This window comes from Halyomorpha halys, unplaced genomic scaffold, assembly GCF_000696795.3.
Source record: "Halyomorpha halys isolate HHAL.00 unplaced genomic scaffold, Hhal_1.1 Scaffold238.1, whole genome shotgun sequence".
In the NCBI taxonomy this organism is placed as follows: domain Eukaryota; kingdom Metazoa; phylum Arthropoda; class Insecta; order Hemiptera; family Pentatomidae; genus Halyomorpha; species Halyomorpha halys.
In genome coordinates this window covers 631,528-645,390 of record NW_027107468.1, presented here as the reverse complement: position 1 = coordinate 645,390, position 13,863 = coordinate 631,528, and the positions used below count along the sequence as shown (strand labels likewise).

Genomic DNA, 13,863 nt, shown 5'->3' with positions numbered 1-13,863 from the left:
ATAGATTAGTAGTTATTTTTGTTTTAATTTTTCTCTATCCTAGAGGATTATTGGAGCATACTATAACTTGTTTTTAGCTGGATCCTGATTGCCTTAGACAATCCAATAGAGTTTTAAAACAAATCCTAAAGGAAACCTCTTATACTATTCATTCTTGTTTCCTTACTAAGTTATATGATATAATTACACATTCTTTTATCCTTGCTAAAAAAAAAACTCTAGGCAATCTTTGAATCACTATTTTACACTCTTGTAAGTACTGTGCTTTTAAAAATGAAGAATAATCAACTTAGTAACATGAATGATTAGTTTATGATACATTACTCTTGCCACCGGAATGGCAGTCATTTGTTTTCCTCCTGACCTCAGTTGTTAAAAACACTTGACAGTTTATTCAAATAGTTTACATGGCATCACATTGTTTCGATCATGATTGTCTAATCATACCTTGCTATCTCTTATTGAAGGTTGTCTGGTGAGTGTTAGCAACTTATTTTTTTCTCTCTTTCTTGATGGTAAGGTGTATAAACTAGACTTATAAATAGGAAATCCTTATTTTCACATCATTCCATCAGTATCATTAACAGTAGATTCTTGTTATTATTGATGGATGGGTGATAATTGTGGATACAATAATAATTCATAGTCATGGTACTTTTTTTTTTTTACTTTAAATATTCCTTGCCCATTGCCAGCCAAATCCATAAGTGAATCCAGAGGGTGCATGCCCCAAAAGAAGCAGAAAATTTTAATTTTTCATTATTTTCTCCATATTTTTGCTATTAACAATCCTCAGATGTTTAGCTAATATGAATTAGATTCGGTCTTATCTTACCTTTCAAACATTTATTAATGACCAGTTGAGCAGTCTTTAAAAAAAAAAATTAGTTGGAAATTGGTGTAAATAACAAATCTACCCTGCAATCTCTATTGATTATGACTATAATATACATAAGATGACAGACAGTTCCATAACTAGGCCTTTTTTTTTTTTTTTTTTAAAGCATCCCTTTAACTAAATCAATAACTTGAGATGACGAGGAGGAAAGGGAACGAAAATTTTCTTGTAAACTAACAGTATCATCATTTCCAATTTTATCAAATTATTTGAGGCATTTTTAATTATTTTAAAATTCAGATTAAACATTGTAACTTAATATTATATACTTGACAAAGTAAACTATAAATTAGAAGAACATGATAAATGAATGTTGTGATGAAAGTTCCAGAGTGTTTGGTTCAGAACGTTGTGTGATAGATTCACCCCTGGGTTAGTCAATATTTATTTTACAGTGACCCCAAAATGAATTTTCATATTCTTACTCTGGGGCATTAGCTCCTACAAAATCCTATATTTTATGCTGTTGTTTTTCCATAAAAACAAAAGGCGAAGTAATTTAAAATAATAATACTAACTTATGTTTTCTTCTTAAGTAGATTTTAAACCTGTAACTAAAAATTTAATTTCAACATAAAGACTCCATTTGGTATAATTATAGGGAATTGATTAATAAAAACTACAATAGCTACAACTGGAAATTTTTATTGAAAAGTAAAAAAAAAAAATTGTATAATTTTCAAACAGATTTAGTGTTTGTAAAAACAATTCATTTCATAATCAAACTCAGAAATTTATTTTATTGTCAAAACTATTAAATATTGTGATGTAAGTATTACAGAACAGCTGCCTCCAACAACAAAAACAACGATTTTAGATATAATATGTACATTAAATCACAGGAAGACAGCTGTATAGCTGTAATCACATATTTAATTACATAAATATTCTTCACATTTGAGCCAGTTGAAATGAATGAAATAATTAAATGAAAATTATCTTATTTTTGAGAAAAAGAGTAGTTTGTACACAATGAATAAACTTATGCTTCATTCTATAGAAAATTTTAAACATTATTGTTTTTAACATTACTGAATACAAGTCTATTTCCATCAATACCAAAACCAGAAAGAAATTTTATTGAAATAAAAAATTTCAATACACCAAAGTAAAGTGCATCAAAAAACTTAAATCTATAGTTTTACCTCTTGTTTCTCTCAATTTTAATCTACTCTAAACAATTTTAAATGGTTGTTAAACTGGTCTTATCTATTTTTTACGATTTGCGGGCTTAGGCCACATTCATTACAATCTTTTTCATCACATTTTAATCATACCTAGCCTATATAATTAAATTATTTGGTTTCATTAATTAACCAACTCTTAGCTGTTCAACAAACGATTGAAAACTTGATTGGATGAAGGTGTTATGTTACAAACATATGAATCTGAGAAAAATTGAATTTAATGTAAATTTATTGATTGTAGAATTCAAAGTTAAACATATGAAAACTAGTCGTAATTTGACACAGTGGGTGGAGCAGCGAGCAATTCACTCAAGCTTGTAGAAAAAATTCTAATTTTTTTTTTCATTTTGTTATTTTTTATTGGGATTTTTATATTTGTGTTTTGCTGATCAATAAAAGAGGGAATTTATTTTCTGGATAAGAATATTGACCTTTCTAGTACTAATAAAAGGTTGTGTACTAAATCAAGGGGTGTGAGAATATTCCTCATAGTGTGTTAAAGAAACATGATTTTTACTACTTTCTGACGTAGTAATCTTTACTTCTTTAATCATAATATTAATTTTTTTATTTGTAATAAGTGATAATATTTTACTCACAATTCTTGGACTTATGTATAACACTTATTTGTTCGTTCTCGTTCAGCAAATACAATTTTTTGGTTCTTATAAACCATTAATTATCTTCTTATTAGATACATTCCTATTTAAACTTGTATAAAATAGAAAATAAAACATTAATGTGACTTTAATTATGAAAAAATTGCTGAAAATTGGTGTGTAAGTGAAATGCTCATGTGCGACCAACTGTGTCTCACGGTAGAACACAACCAGCTCCAGGTTAAGGTTTATAAAAATAAGAAATGGTGCAATAAACAAGGTGGTATAAAGGAGTATTTAAAATTTTCTTCAAATGAAAACTATTTTTCGTAAAATGGCATGTAACACCTCAATCCACTCAAAGCTTCAATTTAATTACATTCTTAGTATACTCACCATTCTTTTCTTATTGATTATTTGAAGATAGCTCGTGTAAATGTGATTTTATTTACTTACAACCATATAATAAATAAAGTAAGCCATTATTTCATACTATTTTCCAAAATATAAAAAAAAATTAATTAGATTAACAAAATTTTTAAGATTCTTCTATCATTATCATGTCTTATTGATTTCCTCACAATATAACCTGAATCTCAGTTCTCTGACTTCTTATAAAATATATGAATACAACATATATTAATAGTGCTACAGAACAAAGTATAATTGCTATATTATATTTACATGGAAATATTTAACTAAGTATGTATTTATAAGAAATACAATTTAGTGCAGGTTTCCAAAAGAAAACCACCATTAGCAACACTTTAACCAATATTTACATTATAAGTACATTCTGTACAAAGTCAAAATTTGCTTTGAAAGTTCATATTTAAGAAGACTTGTTTTTAACTATCTCTTTATTTAATTTTTTCTGTAAGTAAGCCTTCCTGTAGAAGTTCATAAAGAGAATAAGAAACACAGTAGCTTGGAAAACAGCGTAGTAAGTCAAACCTTTTGGGAATTGACAGTTCTTTATGAGCAAATAGGCGCAGTAGCTTAACACAAAAATAAACTGGGCCTGAAACAAATATATACAGCTAATTCAACAATGCCATCAAAATAAAATAAATAACTTTAAAAATAGAAATAATGTAAAATAACCGATTCAGTTCACTAGATCTTTAATACAGTTATTTAAACTAAATTAAATCAAGAAATGTTCCTGTATATATTCAAAGACAAAAAATCTAAAAAATTATTTAATGAAATAAATTTATTTAATATTTTGCATTTAATAATGCCATAATCTATTTTTATTTTTTAAATGATTAATACTTACCAGCTGGAGCTTTGTGATGTACTTTTTCCACCATAAATACTTTTGTACACGAGGTCCAAATGCAGCTAATAAATAGTAGGAATACATAACAATATGAACAAAGCTATTTACGAAGCCTATCAACAAACCTTGTTCACCTGAAAAAACAAGCTTGATAACTTAAGACTGAACCAATTTGAAGAGATACATACATACAGATTATTCAGTTAGAAATTATAAAAATCTGTTATATATTTTTTCGGGAGTCCTATAAAATTAATCTGATTTAATTTTTTAGGCAACAAGACTTCTTTATCACATTTTATTAATTAAACAAACTTATTAAAATATGGTAAAATAGTAATGGAATGTTATTTTTATTATCATATTATTAAATATATAATCATTCTTTTTAAAAATACATGTCCTTGAAAATTTATATTTAGAAATATTATATTAGAATAAAATACTTTTATTTACCATAATTCTCTACAATAAAGTTTTCTTGAAGACTATTTTGATATAAAATATTTACCTCTTATATATTTTAGATATGCCCAGGTAGAAGCAACCATGTTAGCATGATGATACACATGCAGAACTGTTACTTGATTCTGTTTTTTTCTTAGAACAAAGAATACCTAAAATACAACAACATATATTATTTATTTATCATCCAAAATAATTTCAAAAATAACAGTTTATATCATGAGTAAAGTCTAAAAAAATATACAATAATCTTTAAACAGCAAAACTTCATGGATGAAAATTATAATTGAGATATAATAAATACATTTTATTAAATTTTAGGAAGATTACTAATTTCTTATAGCATAAGCTACAAAAGAAAATTTAAGCTCTGTTGGGAAATTAAAATTGGTATTCTGGGTAAATAACAGATTCATCCACAATTTAGACAAATGGAACAAACATTTCTGTACATTAGTTTGTTTATTAAGGTAAAAAAAATAAACCTGAAGTTTAAAGAATAAAAAAAAAAATTAAATAAAAATATATAATAATAATTCAAATATAGTTGTAAACTAAAGATTAGGTTTGTTCCAAAAACCACTTTTGATCATCATCAAATTGGCAGAAGTAGCTCAGTATAGCAGGGAAAAAAGTTATAAATAAATATTAAGCATTGAAAACATAAATTAATACAGATTGGACTTGGTGCTTGATACTGTCCCTTAGCACAAAGGTTTAAAAAGGAAAAGTTAAAGTTTATAACCCATCAGGGAAATAAGCCTTAGATAAAACATAAATTAAAATATCTATTCAAGCCTCTAACAGCATTACTATTATTAAAGTCTACTTAATGTCAAATTACTTACTGTGTCTAGCAATTCAACAATTTTTGAAACAAAATAAAACCAGGAACTTGAATTCATCTGAAAATAAAAAATACTAGTTTTATTTTCCTCTTTCTCTTTAATAGAAATTTTTTTTTTTTTTAGTAAATAACATTTTGATATACTTAATTATAGTTTTAAAATATACTCTCCTTTCTTCTCAACCTCATTTAGTTATCTTATATTTTTACTTTCAAAAAATAATAATGAAAGGATTAGTGAAGCCGAAGGTTTAAGGTCAAAACCAGGTAATTGCCATCTACAAGCCCTCTCCATAACCTGATATTGGTCTAATTTAATTAGCAAAATCATAATCTAATTAGCACTGTTTAGCCCTTGGATGTTTATATGTTTTCTATTTATATCAGTGCCATTTAATTTTTAATTATGATACCCAATGAATAATGAAAACATCTGTTTAATTAATTGAAATTCAATATAAGGTCACAAACTAATGACGAGTCTCAGTATCCATAAAATAATAAATTATATATCTACGTACAGTTCCACTAACTTTAGGAAAAATACAATTAAAAGTTCTCTCTTTTTAGGAAAATTACAACTTTTTAATTATTTTCTTAAAAGAGGGAACCTTTAATTGCATTTATTATAAAGCTAGTGGAAATTTACTTAGCATTACTGTGAAGCAAGCTATCAATATATACTGAAAAATGGGGTGACTTGAGGTCTTCTTGTGCCCTCAACTTAAAGGTAGATAAATTGCTATGACTGTTGATATTTCTTATAGAAAATCTGTCTTCCCTTATTACCATCAATGCATTTTTTTTTACTACTAATATTTTATCAATAATTATAATAAAAACAAGCCTAACCTTTTTCTTATGTCAAAGACAGACCAATATACAAATATTATTGAAATAAGAGCACTATCATATGTTCCAATTTTCACAAGTTGGAAAATATCAGGACCTGTGTGAGGGATTGAAGAAATTTTATGAACTTCATAAAATCAGGGTTCTCCTGTTTATCATCTCGAATTGTTTGACTCTGAAGGGTACTTCAAAGAGCATTAAGAACTTGGATCTTTCTTTAAATAGCTTGGGAAAGATACTGCGCAGAAAGCAGTGTTGCTTGCAATTGCGAGTAATGTTAGGAAATTTAAAGACAATTTAGTTCGAACTGCAAGGAGATGCTGTAGTATACAGTTACAAGAGAGAAGGCTCAGCAGGGATTCTAGAGACTCAGGATGAGGATTACATCCTGCCCGACCCATCAGGTTGAAACTGATAATCTGGGAACATTACATTGAGAGATAACAATCCTTGGGAAAGAAATACTTTCCCACTGTCCAATTCTAGTAATAGGTAAAATAGATACACCCAGACTGGATTTCACAAGCTCTTATCAGGTATGGAGGCCTTCAGTTCAAACAGAATAACTTCAGCAAAAATATCACACATCCATTTCAGACACTATCATAAGGACCTGCACCTAGTCTGAGGCACAGAGAAACATATTTTTTACCCAACTTATCATTCCTATTTATTTTATTACAGCAGTGAAACTTTTTTAAATATTTTTTTAGGATATTTATGCCTCTCATCCACTGGCTATCTGTTTTTTCAGTTGTGTGTAGCAATGTTTTTTACTTAATAACAATTTTAGCACTTCTCATAAGACAGAGGAAAGCCAAGAAAAGAGAAAAGAGATGATTAATAAAGAGCAATCTTAGAATATCATTTATCTGAATGATGGTTAGAAAAGAAAAAACATACAAACTTACTTTATAGACAAGATTATTAATATGCCTATTTTTCGGAGTACACTGATGATGGTATATATATGACATGGCTTCTACATCACCAATAAGCTGAAACATGATAATGATAAAAAAATGTTATTGAACTGGATTGGCAAATTAATTCTATAAACAAGTAAATATAAATAATTAAATACTTATATATCAAAATATATTACTCAGGCTATAAAATTGAAATAAAAAATTCCCTTATGATTAAGCAATCAAAATGAGATATTAATAACCATCCTTTATTAGTATTATTTATAATGTATTATATTTTTTATATTTGCTCTTGAATAAATTATTGAAGCTGGAAATTATTACTTCACATTTTATAAGGCTTCAATAATGCCCTATTCATAGGCTATATGATCTATTGTTTTTAATGAGACTATTCGACTATCTCTGCACCCAGTATCTGATATAATACATTCTACTGGTCCTCATATTTAATCTTATACTTTTTTCAAATCCAATTTTGAATTTAAGAAAATAGTATAAACTTTACTCTCTGTTACTATATTTAACCTTCCATAGTAATACCTCCTTACTAGTATAATATATAATGTGATGTTGGTACACGCAAATGAAATATTTTAGGTTGGAAATATTTTTTAATTTGGAACTATTTAGGGTTCAGTCTTCTTGCTTGCTGACTGCTGACTGAACCCAATAATAAATAATAAAAATTTTAAATTACCAAAAATTTAAGTACTAAAATCAAGCAAATCATTCTGCAACAATTCATTTTTATTTAATACATAAAACTGCCACTGTACCTGCCAGCATAGCCAACACGAGAAGACGACATTGTATAAATTGTAGATTATCATTACATATTTAAGATCAAATGGTTTTCGACCTTCCATCAATCTAGGTCCCAGATAAAGTATAAAGTAGAGGTAGGCGGCCAAAATGAGGATGATTGGGGTTCCATTGGACATCATCAACCAATCATCTACAATTTTATCTGTAACAATAATTACAATTTTAGTTAAATTTCTCAGTGTTTTTTATCAAAACTCTAAATTATTGTTATTTAAATAAACAGATAACAATTATATTTAAAATATTGAACTTTTTCTAATTCATTTATTTTTTTCTTCACAAATTTAAAATCCATATTCCATTAAAAACATATTAATAATGATAAAATTTAAAAACGTTCTAATAGGATCATCTGAAGTTTCATAATAATGATATTATTTATTTATTTGGGGATGTCGCTTAAGAATAATATAATAGGACATCAAACTGGGGCTTTAGTGCCTCAGAGTAAAATATAGAAATTCTACAAATAAAAATAATGAAATTATATCGCATCATAACGTAATTTCTAATACAAATAAATTTTAAAAAATAATGATAATTAACAAAAATAACTCAAATAAATAAACTATTTGTTATAAGCCAATGTTTTACCCCACTTTGGACAGCTCCATCAGGGCTAAAAAAGATACAAACAACTAAAATAATGTAACACAGTAGGAGAATAGATAACCTGAAATAAAAGTAAACTAAGTTATGGGTAAAAATAATTTTAAATATGTGAATATTTATATACAAATGAACAAAGTAAATTAAAGAAAATAAAAATAAGATGTACAGTGAAAAATATAAATAAAAAAGAATTACAGAAAAAGTATTAGACAATTAATGAAAACCGAAATAATAACAAATAAAAAGTCGATTAAATAAAAATATAGTACACACTAAAAGACAGAAAATGAGGGAAATAAGAAGATAATAAAGGTAAAGAAAAAATCCTATAAATGTAATGGGTTGAATCTGCCAAAAAAGAAAATAAGCCTTCCATGACGTTCTGTTGAAAATTAAAGTTTAATATGTCTGAAGATTTTTGGGCATATAAAGCAGCTATAACTCTTCATTGACTTGGCTGTTAATATTTTGGATCTCAAAAAAACTTCATTTGTTAAGTTTTAATATGGTACAAAACAAGTCTACCTTCACTGGTCAATTAAGGATGTGAGAAAACAAAAATTAAAAAAAAAAAAAAAAGCACTCAAAAGAGAATCATATTTAACAATAAATTGTCTTGGTTTTTATCTAAATAAATACAATAAACTATTTTCCTTATTTCATCATTAATAATTACAAATTTTATTCACAGCAAGTCCTTAATGCCTTCCACCCTCCCTTCTACATACTCAACTTCTTCTGAGAACATCTCCCGCTCTCCTTATTTCCCTATCGTCCCTGTTCATCTCCTCATACTTAAAAATAATTTTATTTTCCAAATCCTGTCAGTTGTTCACTGTCTCACCATAAATCAGCGTCTTTAATTTTCCACATACATAAAAATCCAATATTTGGCTCTCCATTTCCCTAGACCCCTCAGAATTCTTATTGAGACTAGAACTACTGAGTCATAATTAACTATTTTTCATATATACAATCAACAAAAGAAATTCCACAAAAAATATATATATGTATTATTACATATAATACCGCCTCCTCTTTGATTTTAGCTCTTGAAAAGGTCATTAGAGAATCTGGAATTCAAGTGGGTGGAATAATATTCAGCAGAACAGTACAGCTTCTTGCTTACGTTGATGACATTGACATTGCTGGACGCTCTTTCCAAGCTGTCTCTGATGAATTTATGAAATTGGCTGAATCAGCAAGAAAAATGGGGCTTGAAGTGAATGCAGAAAAGACTAAATACATGGTCGCAGAGAAAATCCCCAGGCTCGGTGAAGAAATCAGGATCGGCGAATATACTTTCGGAAAAGTCCCCGAGTTTGTGTATCTTGTATCGCTCATAACCCGAGACAATGTTGTGGATTCCGAAATTCAACGAAGAATCCTATGTCCCAACCGCTGTTATTATGGCCTGTTGCAGGAGGCCAGGACTTGACATCGAGTTGTGGAGCCGAATTAATAATAATAATAATAATAAATGTGTGTGTACAAATGATTGTACAAATCAAGTCATATTTGTCTTGATTTTTTTGAGCAGTAGGAAGAAACCTTAAAAGAAATACTCTTACATTTTTCACATCCTGGAACCCAGTAGGAAGAACAAACTTGTTTCTAGTGTGTTATCATTACCTTTGTGTCAAATCAAAATTTGTGAGAATATATTGGTGACTATATCAAAAACAGAATAGGGAGTAACCAAAAACTGTTTGATTGAGACAAAAAGTGTTAGAGAGATTATTTTGTTCCATCTAAAATGCAACTTTTATTATATACCAGTTCTTAAATGAATGCTGAAAGAGGACCACCATGTATTTAGATTTACTTAAAAAAAAATTGGTAAAAGGAAATTACCTGTAAAGTCTCAGCCTCAGTTTTGTGACAGGGCTAGAGAGTGACATTATACCTAACCCATATTTTATAACTACATAGCAACCACTGATTAGAACCAGGATGTGAGAAGAAAATGTTCACAGAAAAATAAAATCATTCAAATTCAGACAGTAGATCATTTCTAAAATGCTTTGTAATTGAAATATTACCAAAATATGTCTTACTTCATACGAAATTTGGGAAGACAGTAGGATGGGATGTTTTTTTGACAATGGAAGGAGGAAAAAAACTTGTAGTTTCAAAGTAAAGGGAAAAGATCCAACTGAGGGTTTCAAGTTAATCATTATGAGAAATCTTAAATATTAATACCTGTACCCAAGGTTAGTGGAGAGTTTTTTACTAATTATTTTGCAAGAGTATTTTATTTTTGTTGTGTTGTTTTATTATCAAATTAAGATTAGTAATACATGTATGTTTTTCATTATTATAGTAGTTACAGTATACAAACAAAAGAAGGAACATATATATAATTATCATTATTGTTAATAATTAACCTTCGTGATCCATCAAAAACACCAAAATAATTCTTCCTTCCCAAAGTTTTAAATTTTATGTATCATGTAGAATCTAAACATCGAATTAAAAAAATTTGTCCTTGGTGTAGAGGTCAAAAAACGGCCTTTTGTTGAATAATTAATCTTTCATCTTGTTTTGTGTTGAACAATAGTACAAGAGTGTTATAATTAGAGACCAGATTTTGTTAAATTTGTATCTTTTGTTCCCAAACTTCAAATTCTCACAAACCTCACTGTAATTCAAATCATGGAAAAAAACATTTAAATAACACTGATTGTATGTTGGACAAAATTGCATGAACGTTTTTCTGCACAAATTTGTACGTTTTATTCTTTCTTTTCATTTAAAATTGACAACTTTTTGGTAAAGCAATGCATTGATTAATATTTGAAGAGTCGAATTCAACCTTTAAAAAAAATAGCAAGTAAACACAAGCGGCAAATATTGTAGAAATATCACTAACCAGTGGTTTCAAAACTACAAAAAAGTATTTCTAGGATAATTTTGATTAGAGAATATTTTCCTTTCTTTATAGTGGCTTGCATATTTTATATAAAACCTAAAATTGAGGTAGTTTTGAAGTAGTGAAATAGGAAGCTGAAAAATCAATTTCCAGCCTCCATAATAGGAATGTAAAATTATTTGATACAATTAGATTCCTAATAGCTCTTCAATTATGCACAAATTTTAAGTTTTTTATAAATGTTTGTATCAATGTAGAAAATATTTAGCGAGTTTAATTTAATTTAACCAAGGTTAGATAATATTTCCATGTATTAACATTATAACTTAAACTATAAAGTTAATTATTGCAGGTTTTGGGTGTTTTATACACATTTTGAGTTTTTACTACACGATTTTGCACATTTACGATTTTTATTTCTGCCAAGAAATCCGCTGTCTAGTTATAAAAATGTATTTTTATGCCAAACCGATAACAGTAAGCTCTGCATTTAAAAGGGTTTTAATATTTTAAGAAATAATTCGAAATATGCGAAAAACAAATTTTATAATCAACGGGATAATTAATTTTTAAAAAAACCTACGAGCATCAAAGAAATATAATGTTTCTAAATATTCCATCAACATACACGCATAAGAAAAGCTTCGTCATTTTCTAGCTCCTCCTTTATCACAGTTTATTTTCTGTAAGTTTTTTTTTTTTATAAATTATTTATTATCTTCGTTCGTTATAGTACCCTTTCTGGGCTAAAAAAAAAGAAATATGAGGTACCCTTGTTGTGCTTTAAATTTGGCGGCACCTTAATTGGGCTTAAAATTTAGTGCCATCCTTATCGAAATAAAAAAAACAAAAAAAAACGGCACAATTACTCTGAGAGTGGTTGGATATTTCGAAAAATAAGAGAAAAGTAAATGTAATCTACATTTGGTATTTTATTTAATTTTTTTGTAATATTTTGAGAAAGTGACATTCATTTGCGGCCAATGCACAGCATACGTTATTACGTATGGGGACCATTGGGGTGCGTTATTAAATATATTTCAAGATTAATGATCTGTCCATTGAGAAAAAAAATTAAGGAAATAGTCGACGTTGAAATATAGCTGTATCCAAAAAATTATTCGCTTCCCTAAGTTGTCAAAATCTGAAAAAAAGAAATATATATACTGTGTAAAATATGAATAGTTGGCATGAAATAATCATGTCAAGTTTTTGAACTACGCGCCAAAAATGCTTAATTTTATCAATAACTTTTTTTTATAGAAAAAATCGGGCCAGCTTTGGAAAATCTTGGGCTTTCAGCAAAAATCCCCATCGTAATGGGATGAACGCCGTGGCAGTTTAGAAAGAACCAAATATTGATTTTTATAAATCGGATATCAATTAAATATAAAAACATATATTCAGTAATCAAACAAAATTTACTAGGATCTTTTTTATGACACCTTGTCTAAAATCAAGAATTTTTGATTTCGGGATGGTCCCTAATTTATTAATAAGAGCTGTTCCTGATTTATTAATAATATTCATTAATTTAATAATAAGTATATATAGTTCTACGGACTAGAGGCATATCAACGATATCCTTACAGTGACCCTGCTGAGCTTTCACTATTTCCTAGTCGACATTATCTACAATTTTTGTTCTGAGCTTCCTGAAATTCTTCCGTGGGCATCCCAATAGGCAGCATAATAGCTGAAATGATAATCTTACCACGCAAAAGAATATTGTGGACCATATATATTAGCTTTTTATACAGTTTTACTTGTAATCCAGCACTTTCATGCCAATATTCTCCTAATTTTGTCGGACCTATACGCCCTATTCGGACCTATTCGCCCTATTCGGACCTATTCTATAATAATATTAGACCGTTGATCACATAGACAATTTAGTACAAGAGCCCAAGAGGAGAAAAAGACAGTTATCGCACCTCAATTTTTAATGAAAGTTATATATAATTAGTAGTCAAAATTGATGAATCTGCCAAGTATAGCTAGGAAAAATAAAAAAATGGTGGCTGTTTCAAAGCGATAAAAACAACTAATTTTTCATTTGGAGCTCTATATCTTAAAATGTAGGAACAAACCAAGAAAACCTAAGAGAACATCGTTTAAAGAAGAGTAAATTTGCTAAAATATGAGCCTTAATTGAGTTATTTACGTTAAATAGTTTTTGAGATATAGCTTTTTAAAAAGCAACATTTCATAAAAATATTGTATGGGACGTACTGAAAGATCAGTAGTTATTGAATTTCTTTTGAAAAATGCATATCTCAAAAACAATTTCACGTACAAATGTCTATTAGCACTCAAATTAAAGCTAGTTTAATGAGCTATAAAGTAGTTTATAATGTTTTTCTTCGTAGGAGTAATAGTTTTCATGAAATTTGCTAATATAAAATGATTTATAGTTGTTCGGACAAATTTTGATTTGCCAAATTTATATTCATATGTGAATATCATAAAAACTACTACCTCTACGAAGA

General features: G+C 28.0%; 1 protein-coding gene across 6 annotated transcripts in view; it reads right to left on the bottom strand.

Annotated features, from left to right (window-relative positions):
- Positions 1 to 1,527: 1,527 nt before the first annotated feature.
- Positions 1,528 to 13,863, bottom strand: part of LOC106680004 (very long chain fatty acid elongase 7) — a 102,677-nt gene continuing 90,341 nt past the window's right edge. For all 6 annotated transcript variants that reach the window (XM_014419453.3, XM_067045771.1, XM_067045770.1 and 3 more), the window contains exons 3-8: positions 7,842 to 8,032; positions 7,045 to 7,131; positions 5,283 to 5,339; positions 4,481 to 4,586; positions 3,967 to 4,103; positions 1,528 to 3,705 (exon numbers count right to left, since the gene is read on the bottom strand). In XM_014419453.3, coding sequence (XP_014274939.1) covers positions 3,517 to 3,705; positions 3,967 to 4,103; positions 4,481 to 4,586; positions 5,283 to 5,339; positions 7,045 to 7,131; positions 7,842 to 8,032 — 767 coding nt within the window. In that variant the 3' untranslated portion in view covers positions 1,528 to 3,516. The remainder of the gene's footprint in view (positions 3,706 to 3,966; positions 4,104 to 4,480; positions 4,587 to 5,282; positions 5,340 to 7,044; positions 7,132 to 7,841; positions 8,033 to 13,863) is intronic.